Genomic DNA, 20,776 nt, shown 5'->3' with positions numbered 1-20,776 from the left:
CCCTCCGCATATTATTTGATTATATACTCTTAGCTTTAATCCCTCTGTTTTTAATAGTCTATAGAAATCCATTATATTGGTTGATAATATCTTTCACTATTACAGAAACAGTGCTGCAGTGAGTATTTTCCCTTATGTCTTAAGTGCCAGATATCTCAAGACTCTAGACCTATTGTGGAATAGCTGTTGTTTAGCATCCTCAGAAGTTTATTTTAAGTTCAAACTCTTCCTAATGAGCTAATGCTTGTTCTATAAAATCCAAGTATTTTTCTTAGGAGGAATAACTTTTCAAGAAAACAGTGTGAACCAGCATGTAGCTGAAAACATTCTTTGCTGAATAACTTGGAATATTGGCTTAGGAACCAGCACTATATTTAAACCTGTGGATAGGAATTTTCCCTATTCTTGGTTACGCTGTAGTGCAAAAGAATTCCTGTCTCCTTTCTGTTGCACAGCTGACTTTGTGCCATTCTGCTGTTGCTGTATGGAGTTAAGGAACATAACTATATTCAGCCTTTGTTATTTGATAGCAAGGATGATTGAGATATATAAAAATTTCCACATAATCTGGAGCAGAATTTCAAGATCCTTTCCTTTAAACAAAAGTTTAAATTACAGATTTAAACTTAAAGTCATAAATTAAAAGGTATCATATAGTAAGTGGATATATGTGTGTACCCAAGACACTCTTGGTGTGTACCCAAGGCATTCTCATGTGTTGATTCTGTCCCCCTTAAGAAAGAAGTAAAGAATTGAAGAAATGGATTAGGTATCCTAGAAATGTTATAAGTGTGTAAGCAATATTACACTGTATTCTAGAAAGTTATCTTAGTTGTCTCCAGAGATAATGCTAAAGATCACAACATTTACTGCAATCTTGTTATGTTCCTCAGTATGCCTGCTGCCTGGGAAGGACTTAAAAAGTATAGCTATAGTCTTCATTTGAATTGAATTTAGCTCTTCCAGATAGATTTGCAGTTGGGTCTCTGCTTCAAACCTAGCTAAAATTTTCAGTTGTGGGACCATACATGATACTTTTAACCTTGTGTTACTTTATACAATATATTTGTATTACCTTTTTTTGTTTGTTTGTTTTTTAAATGGAAAGGCATTTGAAGGTAAAAATGTCACTGAACACACAAAATATCACAATGATACATGGACAAGATCTACTTTGGGGGCATGTTCTCTATTGACAGCTTGTTTTTAATGTAGAATAATGGAATTCTTAAACATTTAGTTGAGAATGTTTTTTTATAAGCTCATTGTCATACCTTCCTTAATCCTGCACTATTTCAGGTGCTCCTGACCTCTGATAAAGCTGCAGCCAATTTCTCTGATCGTTCTTTGCTGAAGAATTTGGGACATTGGCTAGGAATGATCACACTAGCTAAAAATAAACCCATCTTACACACTGTGAGTTTCAACTAAAAGCTCATGTAAAACTTGAGAATGTTCTTACAGCATATTCTGTTTAAAAGTCTTGACTTTATTTGGGGCTGTAAAAGTTTGGCCCATGTTTTGAATCCCTAATTGCATGCTCATGGCCTTACATTGTTTAGCAGGATAAACAAAAACCAATAAGGTATGATTGTTACCCCTTCCTTTTCATAAGGCGAGGGTCAGGTTATTGATTCCAATTTCAGGGGTGAGTTTGGCAAGGTGTAATTGGGGGTGTTTGTGAGGGATTTTCTAGTATATTACTAGCTTTTAAAAATACGTTTTTTATTCTAGGACTTGGATGTAAAATCTTTGCTGCTAGAGGCTTACGTTAAAGGACAGCAAGAGTTGCTTTATGTAGTCCCCTTTGTTGCCAAAGTCTTAGAATCTAGCATTCGTAGTGTGGTGAGTAAATTTTAATATTTTATTGATGGCTAATTTGTAAGAGTTAGTTTGTTTTAGCACAAGGTTTAGAGGCTATATCCTTAGTTCTTATGGACATAGAGCTAGTTCAGTTAATTTTCCTCAGGGAAACTCGGGTTTCCAAATTGAGAGGCCAAGTAGTATTATAGGACTGATTTTAATGGGTGGTTTTGGGTTTTTCTGAAATACAATATCATAAATGGGAAGGCTAGGGGTTTTATTATAGCCACATAGGTGTAAGTGCTTAACTCTTAGATAATAACAAATTAAAGAGTAATTTTGGGGCAAGCTTATTTAACATAACGGTTTTCTTTAGGTTTTTAGGCCACCCAACCCCTGGACAATGGCAATTATGAATGTATTAGCTGAGCTACATCAGGAACATGACTTAAAGGTAAATTTGTTGCTCCTTATCCCTAAGAACACTCTCTGGCTTTACATTATTAAGATTTACAGGAAAAAGAGGGTATTTGGGGGGAAGCACTATGACAAATGGGTGAGAATACTGTATATTATGAAGCTAAATTTTCATTTTTAATATTCTAATTGAATACTGGAATTATGCAGTTAAACTTGAAGTTTGAGATTGAGGTCCTCTGCAAGAACCTTGCATTAGACATCAATGAGCTGAAACCTGGAAACCTCCTAAAGGATAAAGATCGCCTAAAGAACTTAGATGAGCAACTCTCTGCTCCAAAGAAAGATGTCAAGCAGCCAGAAGAGCTCCCTCCAATCACAACCACAAGTAAGTGTGATAATTAGCCCTCTGTTTATCAGATGTTCTCTTTAATGGTACATTCCCATGCGTATAACAAATTATAATTATTCTGTGTAATGGGGTGCTGAAACTTTGTGTACTTTCTGGTGAGCCTTCCAAATTATTAAGGAAAAGTTAGTTATGTTTAGGCATTGTCTTACTGTATTAGAATCTATCTGGGTAGTTCATGTGGCATTCATAACTAATATTATTAATCAGTTGTTTCTCATATCCCAACTAAGCCAGGTTATCTTTTACATTGTTTGAGGTCTCCGAGAAAGAATTGCATTGGCATGATGACCTGTGTTATTCCTCAAATCTGGGGGTGGCCAGACCAGCTCGACCTGTTAGGGGACTGGATTATTTGACCTGGGTCCAGGAGGACTGGAAGTGCGGGGGCTATAGGAGTGTAGAATGATTGGGAGTTGTGGTTAAAATGAACCAGCTTTTCTTCTTTTTCTCAGCTCTCAGTTTAAGAATCCCCAGGTAAATCAAGGGAACAGCCTAGGTTGAAAACTGACATCTGTAATATAGAATAATCGAACAAGGCTTGGGCCTGCTAATGTGGCATGACCCCTCAATTGCTTTCTGTGCCCACCATGCACCGATACAGTTTTACATGCTTTGTTCAAATATCTATTAAAATAACAATTTTCCTTATAATAATTCAAGGTGGAAGAATGTGACCTGTGCCACCCCTCCCCGCCATTCAGTTAGTTTAATTAGATAAAGACCACATGATGCCCTGCTAATTTTATAGTAAAGTCAAGAAGTGTGCTCCTTTTATTAGCTCTTATTTTATCTCTCTACATTTAGCAACTTCTACAACACCAGCTACCAGTACCACCTGTACAGCCACGGTTCCACCACAGCCACAGTACAGTTACCATGACATCAATGTCTATTCCCTTGCGGGCCTGGCACCACACATTACTCTAAACCCAACAGTAAGTAAACACCACCCTATTCCTAAATTCCTACTTTGTGACAAGGTAAACTGGTTACTTTCCCATCCTTCTTCCCCTTCCTTCTGGATTCCTAGGTTGTAGGCTTTTGTGGCAGAGAGTAGGGATCAGGAGTTGCTGTGTAGTATAGCTGAGATCTTTTTTCTGCTCTGAAAGTAAGTCATGACCAGACGTCACTTATATTGGCCCCTCATGTCCAAACCCATGATAATTAAGTAAGCTGCCAATATAATCAAAGTCTCCAAGTATTCCTTATATAGTCAGAAGATGCTTAGTGTATACCATAGGTTTTTGTTCTTTTTATTATTATTTTATCATTATTTATTTATTTTTGGCTGTGTTGGGTCTTCATTGCTGTGCACAGACTTTTTCTTTAGTTGTGGCGAGCAGGGGCTACTCTTCCCTGCTGTGTGCGGGCTTCTCATTGCGGTGGCTTCTCTTGTTGTGGAGCACAGGCTCTAGGTGCGTAAGCTTCAGTAGTTGCAGCACATGGGCTCAGGAGTTATGGCTTGTGGGTTCTAGAGGGCAGGCTCAGTAGTTGTGGCGCACGGGCTTAGTTGCTCCGCGGCATGTGGGATCTTCCCGGACCAGGGCTTGAACCCACGTCCCCTGCATTGGCAGGCGGATTCTTAACCACTGCACCACCAGGGAAATCTCCAGGTTTTTCTTCTTTATTATCGTGTCACCTTAGTCTTGCATTAAGCCATTAAGCCATATCTTTTGGAAGATAGCTGGAACTGAGCTGGTGTGTGCATGTGTGTGTGTGTAAAGTCTCCAGGCCAAGGTCTGGAAGTGGACTTAGTACGCTCAGTTATGTTTCTGTGGCCTGATTCTGTGAGATTGTCTGGTCTTAACTTCCCATCAGTCCTTTTTCCTATACTTAAAGGTAGTATTCTACTCTGTATATTGAGGGTGATGATTGCTTGTTTATCCTCACTCTCTTATTCTGCTTAACACAGTTGTTTAGTTCAAAATCAGATTTCATGGTCTTTGCTTTTTAGAAATTGAAACAGTCGTAACATAAATACATTGAAGTTTTGTATTTAAAGGACTTTGAAAGGGTTTTAAAGAGATCATTTTTAACCTGTTTTTTGTTTGTTTTTGCTTCTGTAGATGTGGCACTTGGTTTTTTGGGGAAAAACTAGGTCTAGAAATTATGATTCTCTTTTACAATACTCCCAATAATTGAATATTTTTATAAGTTCATCATGAATATTTTTTTAAGTTTCTTAAAAATTCAGTGAATACCTGGAAGCAATCTTTCAATGAAGCAGGTTTCAGTGTATGGTAAATTTTTATAAAACACTTGCTATCTTGAAAATAATAGTTTTTGTAGAAAGCCTTTTCCCTTATAGCCATTATCTTGTAATAACTTAATGGAATGTAATCTGTAAAAATACTGATTACTACGCTGTACACCTGAAACTAATATAATATTGTAAGTCAACTATACTTCAATAAAGTTTTTTTAATTTAAAAGACAAAAGTACCATGCAGAAAGTGAGCAGACAAGCCACAGAGAAATGATAGTCCCAATAGATATCGCCACAAAGGATTAGTATTTAATGCATATAAATAAACCTGCAAACCAAGAAAAGAACCCAACAGAAAAACTAAAGATATATTTTGTAGAAGAAGAAATATTAAAAGTCATCCAGCATATGGAAAATGCTAAACCTCATTAGCTGTCAGGAAAGTGCAAATTAAAACCACAATATAAAATTTAAAATCCCCCAACTAGGCAAAAATTGAAAGTATGATCATACCAGCTGTTGGTACAATAGAAACTGTTATGCATTGCTGGTGGGGGGTATAATATAATCATTTTGGGGAAAAAAATATGGCATAACCTATTAAAACTGAATATGTGAATTTTTTTAAAAGCCTTTTCTCTGTAAACTTGATTCTTTTCGCATTTCCCCATGCTACTAAAGAAGTTTCTTTTTTCTTTTTTAAACATTTATTTATGGCTGCGTCGGGTCTTAGTTGTCACACACAGGCTTCTTTCTAGTTGTGGCATGCGGGCTCCAGAGCGCATGGGATCAGTAGTTGTCATCGCACGGGCTTAGCTGCCCCTTGGCATGGCATGTGGTATCTTAGTCCCCCAAACAGGGATCGAACCCGCGTCCTCTGCATTGGAAGGTGGATTTTTAACCACTGGACCACCAGGGAAGTCCCAAGAAGTTACTTTTTTTTTTTTTTTAATAAATTTTATTTATTAATTTATTTTATTTTTGGCTGCATTGGGTCTTCTTCATTCCTGCCTGTGGGCTTTCTCTAGTTGTGACGAGTGGGGCTGCTCTTTGTTGCAGTGCACAGGCTTCTCATTGTAGTGGCTTCTTCTGTTGTGGAGCATGGGCTCTAGGCACACGGGCTTCAGTAGTTTCAGCACGTAGGCTCAGTAGTTGCGGCACATGGGCCTTAGAGCACGTGGGCTTCAGTAGTTGTGGCTTGCAGGCTCTAGAACGCAGGCTCAGTAGTTGTGGTGCACAGGCTTAGTTGCTCTGTGGATGTGGGATCTTCCCGGACCAGGGATTGAACCTGTGTCCCCTGCATTGGCAGGCAGATTCTTAACCACTGTGCCACCAGGGAAGTCCCGAAGTTACTTTCTTTAGGAGTACTTGAGCCACAAATTTTGACTAAGCAGGTAGTGTCTTTAAGCATCTTGTAATGAACAGTTTGCCCATTAAATTTTATCTATAATCATGTATCTATCACAAGATATACTGATTACTACGCCTTCTTTGGAGCCCAGGTTGTTTCCTTAGCTTTTCATTGGTTAATTTAAAGTAGAAATTGGTAGTTCATGGTTAACCTTGAAATAATGACAAAAACATGGGTGTGATTACTGATAGAAATTGGGTTGTCTTAGTTAAACAAGCTGTTGACTTGTTTTTTCCTCCCTAGATTCCCTTGTTTCAGGCCCATCCACAGTTGAAGCAGTGTGTGCGCCAAGCAATTGAACGGGCCGTCCAGGAGCTGGTCCATCCTGTAGTGGATCGATCAATTAAGATTGCCATGACTACTTGTGAGCAAATAGTCAGGAAAGATTTTGCCCTGGATTCTGAGGAATCTCGAATGCGAATAGCAGCTCATCACATGATGAGGAACTTGACAGCTGGAATGGCTATGATTACTTGCAGGGAACCTTTACTCATGAGCATATCCACCAACCTGAAAAACAGTTTTGCCTCAGCCCTTCGTGTAAGTTGATTATTTTCTTGTTGTTGTATAAAACTCATTATTGCTTATCTGAAAATGTTTCTTTTCCTTTGCTAGTAACAGTGAGCATTTCCACTTATTATAATAGTTACCATATGTGTTTGATGTCCTCCCCTTTAGACTGTAAGTTCTGTGAGATGAAGCATCATGTCTGTTTTTGCTCACTATTATATCCTTAATAGTGTTTGGCAGATAGTAGATACTCCAGATATTTACTGGTTTAAAGAAACGAAGGATTTTTTTTTTAAACTGCCTAAGTTAACAGTCTTGATTCTGTTTACCATGAAGAATTTAAAGTACTTTGGAGTAGAACAGTACAAAACACCTTAAAGTGACTCTGTATGTGCACACACGACACACACACACACACACACACACACACTCACACACTCTTCAGGTAACTCAGTTATTAATTTGGGGTCTCATATGTCATGGTTAATAATGCCTTTGTTTACTGCTTTACTGCTTTCATAGTGTTCACCATCTTCACAGAAACCTGGTAAGATGTTCCAGTTGAGTAGTATTTTCATCTTGTAGATGAAGATTGTTAGACTATTTCATGGTCACAGCTAATGAGTCATACGTAGAGTTGAAACTTCTAAAATTAATTTGTCTAAGCGCTGCATTTTCTATTATCCCATCTGTCTGTTTCGTCTACCCACAGAAAACTTTAAATTTTTTTCTGTCTGTCCCCCTCCCAATAGACTGCATCCCCACAACAAAGGGAAATGATGGATCAGGCAGCTGCTCAGTTAGCTCAGGACAATTGTGAATTAGCTTGCTGTTTTATTCAGAAGACTGCAGTAGAAAAAGCAGGCCCTGAGATGGACAAGAGATTAGCAACTGTAAGTGTTTAGCATTTGCCTTTTAAGTATTTTGTTTTTCCATTTAAGAAAGTGCCTCATAACAAGAACCTCAGTGACTTTTTTTGTTTGCAGGAATTTGAGCTGAGAAAACATGCTAGGCAAGAAGGGCGCAGGTACTGTGATCCTGTTGTGTTAACGTACCAAGCTGAGCGGATGCCAGAGCAAATCAGGCTGAAAGTGAGAATTGGGGGCTCTGTCTCTCCCTGCCCCATCTTTGTTTTCTTTCTGTTCTTGTTGCTTAACTCCTCACCAGGACTAGGATGGGGGGTTTAAATGCTGTTTCTGAGAAAGCATTTCATTTCACTTAAAGATTACCTGTGGAGAAGACATAGAAATAGCTTAGATGTGTCCCCTCCCCCTATTGTTGAAGTGCCTTTTAGTTTTTGTTTCCCAACTTGGTCTTCCCTTCTGATACTTGAGTTTTTATTGCTAGTTGGTTGTTGGTGAGAAGACGATGTTGAGAAATTTTATCATTTTTACCAGCTGCACTGGAGAATTGCACTGGCAGCATGGTCCTACTTGAGTCATTTCCCAGTGGAAAAGCTCTTAATCTATAAATAAGGGTGACTCTAACAGGTCTCAGGGAAATAGGAAACACTGAACTGTGTGCACACACATGCATGCATATTCAGTCATGCTATTAAATGTTGTAGTGACTCCTGTGTCCCTTCTCAGAACCCCTGTGCTTACTCCCATGCAAAATTTCCACTTTGATAAAAAGGTTTCCCCTTGATTGTGAAGAGGATCCTGTTAAAGTAAGTTTTCTTCTTCCAAGGTTGGTGGTGTGGACCCAAAGCAGCTGGCTGTTTATGAAGAGTTTGCACGCAATGTGCCTGGCTTCTTGCCTACAAATGATTTAAGTCAGCCCACAGGATTTTTAGCTCAGCCCATGAAGGTAAATACTCATCTTGGATTAAATTGAGTAATTTACAGTTTAATTTGAATGTTTTTTGTCAGTTAATCTATCACTGGTTCCCGGGAGCTTAAGTTATAGGGAAGAAAATTACCCACGGTTGTTGAGTTGTATAGATATTCTTTGTATCACATCAGCATGGCATTCGGGAATTTTTTTTAAATCCATGAAGTTGATTTAACTTTCATGTTTGGCCTAACTAAAGGAATTTACGTGGTGACCTCATGGCTTCCCCTGTTCTTTGTAAAAACGTTTCCTAAAAATTTGAAATGGTATTTACACAAAAGTTGAAAATGTAAGGGGAAACATTTTCCTTTTGAACCATTTGAACATAGGTGCTGATCTTGATGGCCCAGTCTCTTGAATTCTTTGGTCTGTGTTTCCTACAAAGACGTTCTTCTGTGTGACCATTGTATAACCATTGAAATCAGGAAGTTAACACTGATACCTTAGTATCATCTAATCCTTAGACCTAATTCAAGTTTTACCAAGTGTCCCAGTATTCTTTTTTTGTAGTAAAAGGACCTAAATCAGAATCACGCATTTCAGGGAATTCCCTGGCGGTCCAGTCAGTGGATAGGACTCTGTGCTTGTACTGCGGGGGCCTGGGTTCGATCCCTGGTCAGGGAACTAAGATCCCGAAAGCTGTGTGGCGCACCACCCCCCCCCCCAAAAAAAAAAGAACCACACATTTCATTTAGTTGTTATATTTAAAATTTTTCCCGCAGGTCAGTCTACTCCAGCTCCTTTTCTCATCTTCCCATGGCCTTCCCACTTTGATTACAGGCCAGTGATTTTATAGAATAACCTGATTTGGGTTTGTACAATATGTTCTCAGGAATAGATTCAGGTAGTACATCTTTGATAGTAATACCACAGAAATGATGCTGTGTTCTTATTCTGTCCTATTAGGTTTTGACAGTTGGCCTGAATACTATATTTTCCATGGTTTGGATTATATACTTTCATAGGCTGCAGATTAGATGCTACAAGTGGTGCTGCTCTCAGGCTTTCCCATTATTTATCATGCTCTTTCATCACTTGATTGTACTGGTGTCTGCAAGGCTTTCCACTATCAAGTAAACAAAACACACCCCCACCAGTGCTTGCTTTGCACTGCACCACTTAGTGGCATCAAGACCAAACAGTTCAGGAAGGGGAATGGAAGAGCCCCTCCATGTTTTGATGAAAAAGAGAGAGAGAGAAAAAAAAATAAGGGTAGTTAATATACCAATAGACTTTTTAAAAAAAAATATATTTTTTTTTTGGCTGCATCAGGTCTTAGTTGCGGCACGCGGGATCTTTAATTGCGGCGCGGGCTCTTCGTTGTGGCGTGTGGATTTTCTCTCTCTAGTTGTAGTGCACATGCTCCAGGGCACGTGGGCTCTGTAGTTGCAGCACACGGGCTCTCTCGTTAAGGCTCACGGGCTCAGTAGTTGTGGCATGCAGGCTTAGTTGCCCCATGGCATGAGGGATCTTATTTCCCTGACCAGGGATCGAACCCTTTCCCCCTGCGTTGGCAGACGGATTCTTAACCACTGCACCACCAGGGAAGCCCCCCAATAGACATTTAAATTGCTACCTGTGCCAGTGAAAAATCTTTAATTTTTTTCCTCTTTTTTTTTTTTCTTTCTCCCCTCTCTTTTTTGGTTATTTCCTCCTCCAAAACAGCAAGCTTGGGCAACGGATGACGTAGCTCAGATTTATGATAAGTGCATTACAGAACTGGAGCAGCACCTTCACGCCATCCCACCAACTTTGGCCATGAACCCCCAAGCTCAGGCTCTTAGAAGTCTTTTGGAGGTTGTAGTATTATCTCGAAACTCTCGGGATGCCATAGCTGCTCTTGGATTGCTCCAGAAGGTTAGTTCTTAAACTGTTAATTTTAGAAGAAACTAGGTTTGTAAATATCTAGTGACCTGCACCATTATCTACTTAAGTTATGCTTAAAATTTTAAAAATTAACATAAAGCAAGTTGTGTTCTGTAATAAGCAGATGATTTTCTCCAGAGTAGAGTGTTGTAAATAGTTACAACAGTAAAGTGTGAAATCTTCTCTTTTTTCCATAAAGGTAAGATTTTCTGGAATTATGATTATTTAAGAAACTTTAAAAGATAGCCCTTTAGATTTTGAGGGACAGTTGATCCAAGTACTTGGGTAAGGGGTGGGGTATGGGGCAGCATTAGGTTATTACTGTGTAGGGACAGTGTCACCTTTCTTGACAGGGAAGAGCACTAAGCATGGACTACAAAGAACTCAGAGAGTGTGTGTGTTAGGCAAGTGAAAGGGATTTTAGTGAATGGAGAGATTGTTAACTTGTGGCTTTAGAAGGTATGTTGTACTTTGCATTAAGGTTTGGTTATTGACTTTGATAATTGGGCTGAATACTGTATTTTCCATGGATCTGAACACTTTTTTTCTTCCATAGGCTGTAGAGGGCTTACTGGATGCCACCAGTGGCGCTGATGCTGACCTCCTGCTTCGCTACAGAGAGTGCCACCTCTTGGTCTTAAAAGCTCTTCAAGATGGCCGGGCGTATGGGTCTCCATGGTGTAACAAACAGATCACAAGGTCAGTAGCCATCTTAGTAGTATTTAGTGAACTGCTTTCTCACATACATGACCCTAAATACTGAGAATTGTTGAATGTTTGTTCTTTTTCTGTCTGGTGCCCATGATGGATACAGAAAACCAGTACCTTGTTTTGGGGAATAAATGATAGATCATGGATTTTTAAAAGGTTTCAGTGATTTCATAGAAGTGATGTTCATAAGTAATGTTTTAAATGGAATGCTTTGTTTTCTAGACTTCGAGAGCAAAACTTGTGTTTTAACACTGGGTCGTCTGTTCTCCTTCTTTACTGGTTATTTTGAATCTTGAAAACTGATTTTTAGTTGGTTCTCAAGGCATCCTTAATTTGGAACAAGTTACCATTTAATAAAATGGGCTCTTTATTTTACCTGATATATAGTATGGTTAAGACTTTATGAATAAAGAAATACTGACTTTTCTAGGTGCCTAATTGAGTGTCGGGATGAATATAAATATAATGTGGAGGCAGTGGAGTTGCTAATTCGCAATCATTTGGTCAATATGCAACAGTATGATCTTCACCTAGCTCAGGTATGGAAGGAATTAAACAGGAAGGGTGACCTCTGGTAGTTCGGAAGTGTGTTTGCTGTAAGTGCTGTCTTTCTTACATTGTGCTTTCTGTGTTGCCAGTCAATGGAGAATGGTTTAAACTACATGGCCGTGGCATTTGCTATGCAATTGGTAAAAATCCTGCTGGTGGATGAAAGGAGTGTTGCCCATGTTACTGAGGCAGATCTGTTTCACACCATTGAAACCCTCATGAGGATTAATGCTCACTCCAGAGGCAATGCTCCTGAAGGGTGAGAAGGAAATGCTTTGGGATTCTTGTGTATTCAGCAGTCTTTAAGAGCTTAAGAAATGACTGTATAGACTTAGTAACGTTACCTGTTATATAACTGCTTTACCTACCACATACGGTAAGCTTTGGTGAGGCCTAATATTGTCCCTTGAGATATGAAAGCTTAACTAGCTGCCAAGCCTTCTTGCTGTAGAGCAGTACATACAGCACTAGATTTGGTGTCAAGAGTCCTCTGTTTAAGGCCTGGCTCTGCTGCTTAAAATCTGATTTTAGGCAAGTCGACTTACCCTCCCTAAGCCTGTTTCTTGTATAAAATGGAAATAGTATCTTGAAGAACTGTTGAGAATTAAGATGAATAACACAAAGCATGGCACATAGTGGGCATGCAGTGAATAATTTTTTGACCACGAACATCAGCTCCATTTCATTGGGCATCGTTTTGTTGTCAAGAAGTGACTTAAGTCAGTCATTTGCATATTACGTCCTCATGAGTAAACAGATATGAAGAAACCGAGGATAGTTTTGTTTAAATATGGGAATGGTAAAATTATCATCATTTTTGTGGTCTCTTAAATAAACAAATTGTCCAACTGTATGTCTGTGAAATCACAGCCATGAATAGACTGATTTTCATTCTGGATTTATTGTACTAGATTGCCCCAGCTGATGGAAGTAGTGCGATCCAACTATGAAGCAATGATTGATCGTGCTCATGGAGGCCCTAACTTTATGATGCATTCTGGGATCTCTCAAGCCTCAGAGTATGATGATCCTCCAGGCCTGAGGGAGAAGGCAGAGTATCTTCTGAGGGAATGGGTGAATCTCTACCATTCAGCAGCAGCTGGTCGTGACAGTACCAAAGCTTTCTCTGCGTTTGTTGGACAGGTAGAGCTTTTGGAAAGAAAGGTGCTTTTTATTCAACATAAGTAGGGTGTGATGCCTCCAATATTAAAGCTCAGTATTATGTACCTGTGGTCAGTTACCTCCATACTCATGTAAACCAAAAATGTCACCACCATTACTCTGTTAAATTGATACTATTTATTTTCCCATCATTGGTCACTAAGCAGTAAAGTCAACATTTCCCATCCCCTTTAGTTCTTTTTGTCCGATTTCAGTTGTCACAGCTACAAAGTACAATGGGTCAGGTAATGAATAATGAAACTGCCAAATGTATATAGTAATTTTACCAGCTTGATAATCAGCAGTGATGGGATTACGGGCTAATCTGTACAGTTCTTATAATAGCCCATGTTTAAAAAGTAAAATAATGAGTACCCTGGTGGTCTAGTGGTTAGGATTTGGTGCTTTCACTGCAGTGGCCTGGGTTCAGTCCCTGGTAGAGGGAACTAAGAATCCTGCAAGCCCTAAGATACAGCCAAAAAAAAAAAAATTTTTTTTTTTTTAAATTTAAAAGTAAAATAAAACTCAAAACAAAAAAACCTTAAGTATTTAAATGGTGGAGATTTTTATTTTATTTTCTAAATTAAGTACCTTATCTACCTAAAATAGCTTATTTCTGCAGTTCGACCATTGTATTTCTTCAAACTGAGACCAAAGCTTAGGTGTGCCACCAAAGAAAGATGCAAATTAGATCTATTATCAGATAGATGACAATTGAATGTGGAAGAGCTGATTTGAATTTTAGAAGTTGTCAGGAATTGGATTTACTTTTCAAGATGACTAATTTCTTAGTAAATCATACTAAGTAAGTTTCTCCCTTAAAAGAATCGAGGGAATTATAAAAACATACCCTATTGAAAAGCTGTTACTGTATACTTACAGTTTAATTTCTGATTTGGATAGAGGAATTTCAAATCAATTGGTTTTTGTGGTCATTGATATTTCATGGGTATGGATGTGGCACCTGTCTCAGCTCTCTTGTTGGCTTATTTGCTCTTGTTCTCTCCATTTGAAAAAGATAATGTATTATACTTTTCTATTCTCTTTTGAATCCTTTTGAGAATTCCTTTTTTCCTTTTCTGCTCCTTCTTGATCATAGCAGTCCATCTTCATTTCTTCTCCCCCCCGCTTAGTTTTTCAGATTTTATTGTACAAAAGTCCCTTTGCTGGCCTTCTGTTTTTCCTAGGGTATATTATTGTCAATTCAGCTGTGTTATTTATTGCTTATCAAGGGACATTTAAATTGTTTTAAAGTTTCCAAGATAATGGTCAAGTTTTCATTCTGGGCTTGGTTTCAGCACTGACCTCCTCCCTCTGCAGCCTTAACGCTTGTTACACTGTCTTTCTTTTTCTTCTTTCATACTAGCAAAGTAACTTCTCTGCTCCACTTCCAAATCATATGTCATAAAATTTGTATTTTATCCTTTCTTTTAAGTAAACTTGCCCTTTCTACTTTATCTTAATTTACATTAAAATAGCCAGGTATGATCTGTGAGCATTTTGCTTTGGTACTTACTTACTGTATAAATTATTATTTGATTTTCCTAGTGCAGCTAGTTGGAGTTTCAAGAACTTTGTTGTTATTGGTTAAGTCAGTTAGAAGAAATTATGTGAGAAACTAAAATATATGTAACTTAATCTCTTACTTGGGGGAAATACACATTGACCAGAAAGTCTTAATATGACTTAATGGTTTATTAAAAGTTGGTTTAATTTGCATAATTAACTTTTGAAATTATTGGCTATGGACTGCTGTTAAAAATTGCCATGTTATTATCTCTCAACTCCCATCAAACTTAAAACTGAAGGAAATGTGTCATGGATCCTTAATGTAAAAGTCATTTTCATGACCCGCCCCCTCCCCCCCCCCCCCCCGCCTTTTTTTTTTACAAAGTAAGAATCAGAAATGTGACAATAGGGTTGAATGAAAGAATACTTCTTACATGAAAATTAAAATTTTATTCATGTGTATTATCTCATTGTGCCTTGTAATGTTTTTGTTCCCTTGGTAGATGCACCAGCAAGGAATCCTGAAGACTGATGACCTCATAACAAGGTTCTTTCGTCTGTGTACTGAAATGTGTGTTGAAATCAGTTACCGTGCTCAGGCAGAGCAGCAGCACAATCCTGCTGCTAATCCCACCATGATCCGAGCCAAGTGCTATCACAACCTGGATGCCTTTGTCCGACTCATTGCACTGCTAGTAAAGCACTCAGGGGAGGCCACCAACACTGTCACAAAGATTAATCTGCTGAATAAGGTCTGAAATCCTTTCTTGCCTTAGTCTTTGCACACTTGAAGTCTGTATCAGTGGCTCTTAACCCTACAGGGCCCTCAAAACATTTTGTAATATCCCCTTTTCTGTCCAGATATTAAATTCATAGATAATATGTAAATATAATCACCGAATTTTAGAGGAAGAGTATGGTGCCTTAACTGAAAGACACCCCTCCCCTAAAACAAAACAAAAACATATAACGTATTTTCAGTATGTTAATGTTTAGCAATGAGTACACTAGAAAGTATTAGGTAGTATGAGATTTGCCCCCATGTACAGAATCATTGTGAGTGAGATGGCTAGACATGTCCATTGATAAACAAAAATTGGTAACTCAAATACCATGAGTGACATTGCAGTTGTCTTGATTTTTCTGAAAAGGAACAAAGCAGAATTTCTGTTTGATTTATGCAGTGGAATTGCTGGAAATTTGAATGTTAAGATAGTGCAAAAATGAACTTAGAGCTTGGTCTCGGATAATTACAAATGGATTCACATACACCCCCCACTGTTCAGTGATAAAATCAAGTGGAATGCAGGATAGTTCTTAAGTATTTCTGCAACCTAATAGCATACCTGACCTTCCAACTACTAAATGCAAAGAGAAGTATAAATCATTTGCCTCTTGTCACCTTTATGTCAGACCAGAAAAATTAGGTTGATTGTGTTAACATGATAAAATATGATGTACCATGCTGATTTCTAGAGCTTTAGAAAAACTTGTGGAAAGTATATATGTCTAGCATACTTCCATATACAGGGGTATGGAGATTCAAAGAAACCATGCAAAATTCTGTAGGGCAAATCAAACCCCAATGTACGGTCCCTTTGGCTACCAGTATGTAATTTTATATTTCCTTTCATGTGGGGCATAACGATGCAAGGTAAAAAAGCATGGCTAGACAGTGGTAAATGAATTATCTTCGTGATTTACAAGCTCTATAATCTGTGTGCTCTATAGGTCCTTGGTATAGTAGTGGGAGTTCTCCTGCAGGATCATGATGTTCGGCAAAGTGAATTTCAGCAGCTTCCCTACCATCGAATTTTTATCATGCTGCTCTTGGAACTCAATGCACCTGAGCATGTATTGGAAACCATTAATTTCCAGACACTTACAGCTTTCTGGTGAGTATTGTTGAATATAATACTGTTAAGGATTTCCTGTTAAGGACTGCTGTTGTAGTGTAGTAAAATTTGAGAGGTAGAACTTTGTGGATTTGAGGCATGTTGATTCATAATGCAGCTTACATGTTGTCTACTTAATTATATTCTTTTTTTTTTTTAACCATATTTAAGCTTGTGCTTCTGACTAAGGTTTTCTTCTTTCAGCAACACATTCCACATCTTGAGGCCTACCAAAGCTCCTGGCTTTGTGTATGCTTGGCTTGAACTGATCTCCCATCGGATATTTATTGCAAGAATGCTGGCACATACGCCACAGCAGAAGGTGTGGCTGCAGTTTATCTCCTACAGATCACGACTGTAACTACCTGGGACTTATTAGCACTCTTAGTCATTCAGTAGTCATTGTACTTCTTTCAGGCTTAGTTGGGAGTTCTTATATTTAATGTGGAGTCAAGTCGTGGAGAAAGGCTCTAACAAGTACTTGACTGCCTCTGCCTGAAAGCCATTCCTCAATGATTAGGGTACTGCTTCTCCAAGTTGTTGTGAGTCTCCTTATGTCAATCTCTTAAGGGATTTTCAAAAAAAGTTGAAACCTTAGAGCACCTCTGTAGACAGCTATGTAAAACTCCGAGTAATGGAACTCAGAAACCTGCCAGTTTTACAGGTTCTCTAAATACTAAAGGCTCTCACATTCAGGGTTGAGGACCGCTCGTGTCTACTGTATCTGAAAAATTCAGATCAAATTTGAATAAAGAGTTTTTAGTCTTAACTGTGAATAAACAGCATGAGAAGTTTCTCTCCCTTCTTGCAATTAAATGGCAAATGAGTACTCCAGGAAGTACCCTTGATTGACCCTTCAGATCAGGAGACTGTAATTATACTGTGTGTTTAGTAAAACAGAAAGTGAAATAATCCTTAAACGGATTTCATTTTGTTTGACAAATAAGTGCATTCCAGGAGGAGGGAAAATATATTGAATAAAAACTACTTCAAAATGAACATAATTGTTATAATTGGGATATGGTGAGGAGGCCAAGTTTGGGTGAAAATAGAGGATTCATGTTGTAAACTGGATGAGGTTATTTGCCAGGAGTTGAGGAATTGGGAGTGGGAAAATAAATGATTGAGATCCAGGACTTAAAGAAATTAAGAAGACAGACCCAAGTTTCTCAGTTGGCTACGTGTTTTGTGTTCTGTCTGAAAGTTCCTCCCCCTATTTAAAATGTTGCTACAGGCGCAAGGACCTATATATCCTGGAGTTTCTGGAGCCAGTTTGTTTCAAATATCATTTCCCATTATCTCCATAATTTTGCTTATTCCTTTCTTGGGCCAGTCAGTCTTTAAGAGAGGTGCTAATGTCCATATTCTCTAGCTATATGAAAAGATAATAAAGTCACAGTGTAGCTGCTTGGGCAACGTTTTTGGTGGCAGGACGACAGCTGACAGGATAATTATGACTCATACATTTCTTTCTTTCAGGGATGGCCTATGTATGCACAGCTACTGATTGATTTATTCAAATATTTAGCGCCTTTCCTTAGAAATGTGGAACTCACCAAACCTATGCAAATCCTCTACAAGGTAATTAATTTGGAGTTCTAAAATTAAAATAATTAAAACTTAACACTTAAAGCAGTTAAAAACAAACACTTCAGCTGGGAATATGAGGTCTAACGTTTGTTTTTATCATTAAGATATACATATATATATATATATTTAATTTTGGCTGTGTTGGGTCTCCGTTGCTGCACGGGCTTTCCCTAGTTGTGTCAAGCAGGGGCTACTCTTCGTTGCGGTGCACGGGCTTCAGTAGTTGTGGCTTGTGGGCTGTAGAGCGCAGGCTCCATGGTTGTGGCGCATGGGCTTAGTTGATCTGCGGCATGTGGGATCTTCCCGGACCAGGGTTCAAACCCGGGTCCCCTGCATTGGCAGGCGGATTCTTAACCACTGCACCACCAGGGATGTCTCTATCATTAAGCTTTTAAAGTATAACATATATTCAGAAAAGTACAAAAATCAAACATATTTGCATAACCAGTACTTGATCATAAGGCATTCATACGTTCATATATGTGTATACCAGTTAACTCTTCCAGAAGCACATTAGAATTACTATTTCTTCCCATCCTTACCATACTTGAAATTGTTTTCCGTTTTAGTCATTTTGTCAGTTGTGCAGTAGGATCTCATTGTGGATTTAATTTGCATTTCCTTCAGTTCTTAATGAGATTTTTGTGGCCATTTGGGTATCTTCCTTTTGTGATGTTCTTCTTCCAGCCTTGTGCTCATATTCCTATTGGATTATCTGGGTTTTTCTTATTTAACAGGGATTCTTTATGTATTCTGGATATAAGCCCTTTGTTGATGTATATTCAAACATCTACTCTTGTGGCTTGCCTTTTCACTCCTTTAAAAGTAATGTGTCTTTTGAGGGATAGAAGCTTTAAATTTAATGTAGTCAAAACTACTGTTGCTTTTTGTGTCTTGGGTAAGAAATCTTTGCCCACCTCAAATTGCATTCTGTTTTGCACGTGCCTGCCTCCTGTCCAAGAAGCCATTAATTCTGGCTTTTATATTTACACTTAAAAAGAAAACTTTTTTTTTTTACTTCAAATTCGTAATAGTAAAAATGCTACTCCCATTTTCTTACTTAATGTAGAAACAGCCAATGTTTTTCTTGTTTTTAAAATATAGGGCACTTTAAGGGTGCTGCTGGTTCTTTTGCATGATTTCCCTGAGTTCCTTTGTGATTACCATTATGGATTCTGTGATGTGATCCCACCTAATTGTATCCAGCTAAGAAATCTGATCCTGAGTGCCTTTCCAAGAAACATGAGGCTCCCAGACCCATTCACTCCTAATCTGAAGGTAAAGTTCTAAACAGTTCAAGGAAAAGCAAGTTACATCTTAGTATTTTAGTCCTTTCTCTAGTAAGTGGGGTATTTGCTGTCCCCAGCACACACACCTACAAGTTGTTGGGTAAGGGTGCTCTTTGGGGGAAGCTGTCATGTTATTAAGCCTGATAAAGTATGATACTGCTGCTGAATATTGATTCACAGTATTCGTCTAGTTGCTGTTTTCAGTTTTGATATTAAATTTAGCTATATTTACAGAACCTCAACCTAGGTATTGGGCCAGTCCAGTCATTTGCTGGGTGGCCCCAGTGGCACAGAATTGCAGAATAGACACTTGTAATGTCATATTTCACAGGTGTTTTGGATTTGTGTACTTAAATTATCAGGAGAGAAGGGACTTTTAAAAATCATACCACCCTGACATGGCTATTGTAATTTTTATGTATTTTTAAAAATCTTTTCACATGCATTTTTTTTTAAAGTAGCAAGTACAGTGTCTTGTTCAGCTTGGGGCATCTTTTCAAAGACTAGGGCTCTTGGTGAGCAAAGAATCTCATTCTGTACTCTTGTTTTGAAATCGAATTCCAGGAAAAACACAATTAGTGGTATCAACTAGACTTCTCTACAAAAGGTACCTATCATGCCTTATTTTAAGAATGAGAAAATAGTATAGAATGAGAGATTACTATCATTTTGTATATGGGTACCTTTAATTAGAAAAATCTATTTCTTCTAATGAGTAATAAGACTTTGCTGTACAGCAGAAATTAACACAACATTGTGCTGTACTTCAATAAAAATTTCTTAAAATATTGATTACTCTTCAAGATGTAAAGTGTATAACTTTAGAAAAACAATCCAACTACTTTCTAGCATAGATACAGTTTGCTGTTAAGGCCTACAGATGCTTCTGATTATGATTCTTGTATTTGTTTGTGGCAGGTGGATATGTTGAGTGAAATTAACATTGCACCCCGGATTCTCACCAATTTTACTGGGGTGATGCCACCCCAGTTCAAAAAGGATTTGGATTCCTATCTTAAAACTCGATCACCTGTCACTTTTCTGTCTGATCTGCGGAGCAACCTACAGGTTAGTGGTTTGACTTAAACTCTTGGTTGTGTCTTTCACTTTGTACGCACAGTCCTATGCATGGTCTCTTGTAAGTTAGTCTTTTCAACCTGCTTTAAAGGTTTTAAAGCACATTGTCATTTTTAATGGTTGGATGAGATTAACTGGATTATACATTTTACCAGTGACAAGCTATATAGCCTTGGAAGAGGCAGCCAGGGAATTGACTGGTTTTCTGTAAGGAAAGATTGCTGATAATCATCCCCTACTCCAAGACTCTTCTAAGTAAATGGATTCTGGTTCAATTTGCTGTATACAAATTGATTGAGGCTGTATTATCTTTCCAGTCTTTCCATACCAAGAAACCACGTTTTTTCCCTCTCCAAATCTTTTTTATAAGTGAGATAGTGCAAATTTTGACTTTATAAACTTTATTTTTGTGCTGGTAACTGTCAAAGCTTTGGTTTCCCAAGGGAAATCCCATTTCTGTTGACACAACTACCCTTGTGCAAGTGTGTATTTGTTAAATAACCTCACAAATTCAAGATTTCTAAAATTTAAGTCACA

The 20,776-nt window shown here is 38.2% G+C and overlaps 1 protein-coding gene and 1 non-coding gene across 9 annotated transcripts in view; both read left to right on the top strand.

Annotated features, from left to right (window-relative positions):
• Positions 1 to 20,776, top strand: part of CNOT1 (CCR4-NOT transcription complex subunit 1) — a 101,413-nt gene that overhangs the window by 76,133 nt on the left and 4,504 nt on the right. For 4 of the 8 annotated variants that reach the window (XM_032611994.1, XM_032611997.1, XM_032611995.1 and 1 more), the window contains exons 26-45: positions 1,300 to 1,416; positions 1,735 to 1,845; positions 2,180 to 2,257; positions 2,431 to 2,608; positions 3,437 to 3,567; positions 6,493 to 6,789; positions 7,512 to 7,652; positions 7,746 to 7,850; positions 8,449 to 8,568; positions 10,258 to 10,449; positions 11,015 to 11,157; positions 11,600 to 11,708; positions 11,808 to 11,977; positions 12,630 to 12,882; positions 14,892 to 15,140; positions 16,120 to 16,283; positions 16,488 to 16,605; positions 17,763 to 17,864; positions 18,978 to 19,151; positions 20,081 to 20,230. In XM_032611994.1, the coding sequence (XP_032467885.1) occupies positions 1,300 to 1,416; positions 1,735 to 1,845; positions 2,180 to 2,257; positions 2,431 to 2,608; positions 3,437 to 3,567; positions 6,493 to 6,789; positions 7,512 to 7,652; positions 7,746 to 7,850; positions 8,449 to 8,568; positions 10,258 to 10,449; positions 11,015 to 11,157; positions 11,600 to 11,708; positions 11,808 to 11,977; positions 12,630 to 12,882; positions 14,892 to 15,140; positions 16,120 to 16,283; positions 16,488 to 16,605; positions 17,763 to 17,864; positions 18,978 to 19,151; positions 20,081 to 20,230 (3,102 nt within the window). Of the gene's footprint in view, positions 1 to 1,299; positions 1,417 to 1,734; positions 1,846 to 2,179; positions 2,258 to 2,430; positions 2,609 to 3,436; positions 3,568 to 6,492; positions 6,790 to 7,511; positions 7,653 to 7,745; positions 7,851 to 8,448; positions 8,569 to 10,257; positions 10,450 to 11,014; positions 11,158 to 11,599; positions 11,709 to 11,807; positions 11,978 to 12,629; positions 12,883 to 14,891; positions 15,141 to 16,119; positions 16,284 to 16,487; positions 16,606 to 17,762; positions 17,865 to 18,977; positions 19,152 to 20,080; positions 20,231 to 20,776 lie in introns of those variants that run through there. The other 4 variants (XM_032611998.1, XM_032611999.1, XM_032612000.1 and 1 more) reach the window with 2 other exon arrangements.
• On the top strand, positions 365 to 503 carry LOC116744893. Its single transcript, XR_004347217.1, has one exon. It is a non-coding gene; the product is annotated as a small nucleolar RNA SNORA46 (small nucleolar RNA).

Source organism: Phocoena sinus, chromosome 19 (genome assembly GCF_008692025.1).
Source record: "Phocoena sinus isolate mPhoSin1 chromosome 19, mPhoSin1.pri, whole genome shotgun sequence".
Classification (NCBI taxonomy): Eukaryota; Metazoa; Chordata; class Mammalia; order Artiodactyla; family Phocoenidae; genus Phocoena; species Phocoena sinus.
This window is presented reverse-complemented; position numbering and strand designations above follow the sequence as displayed.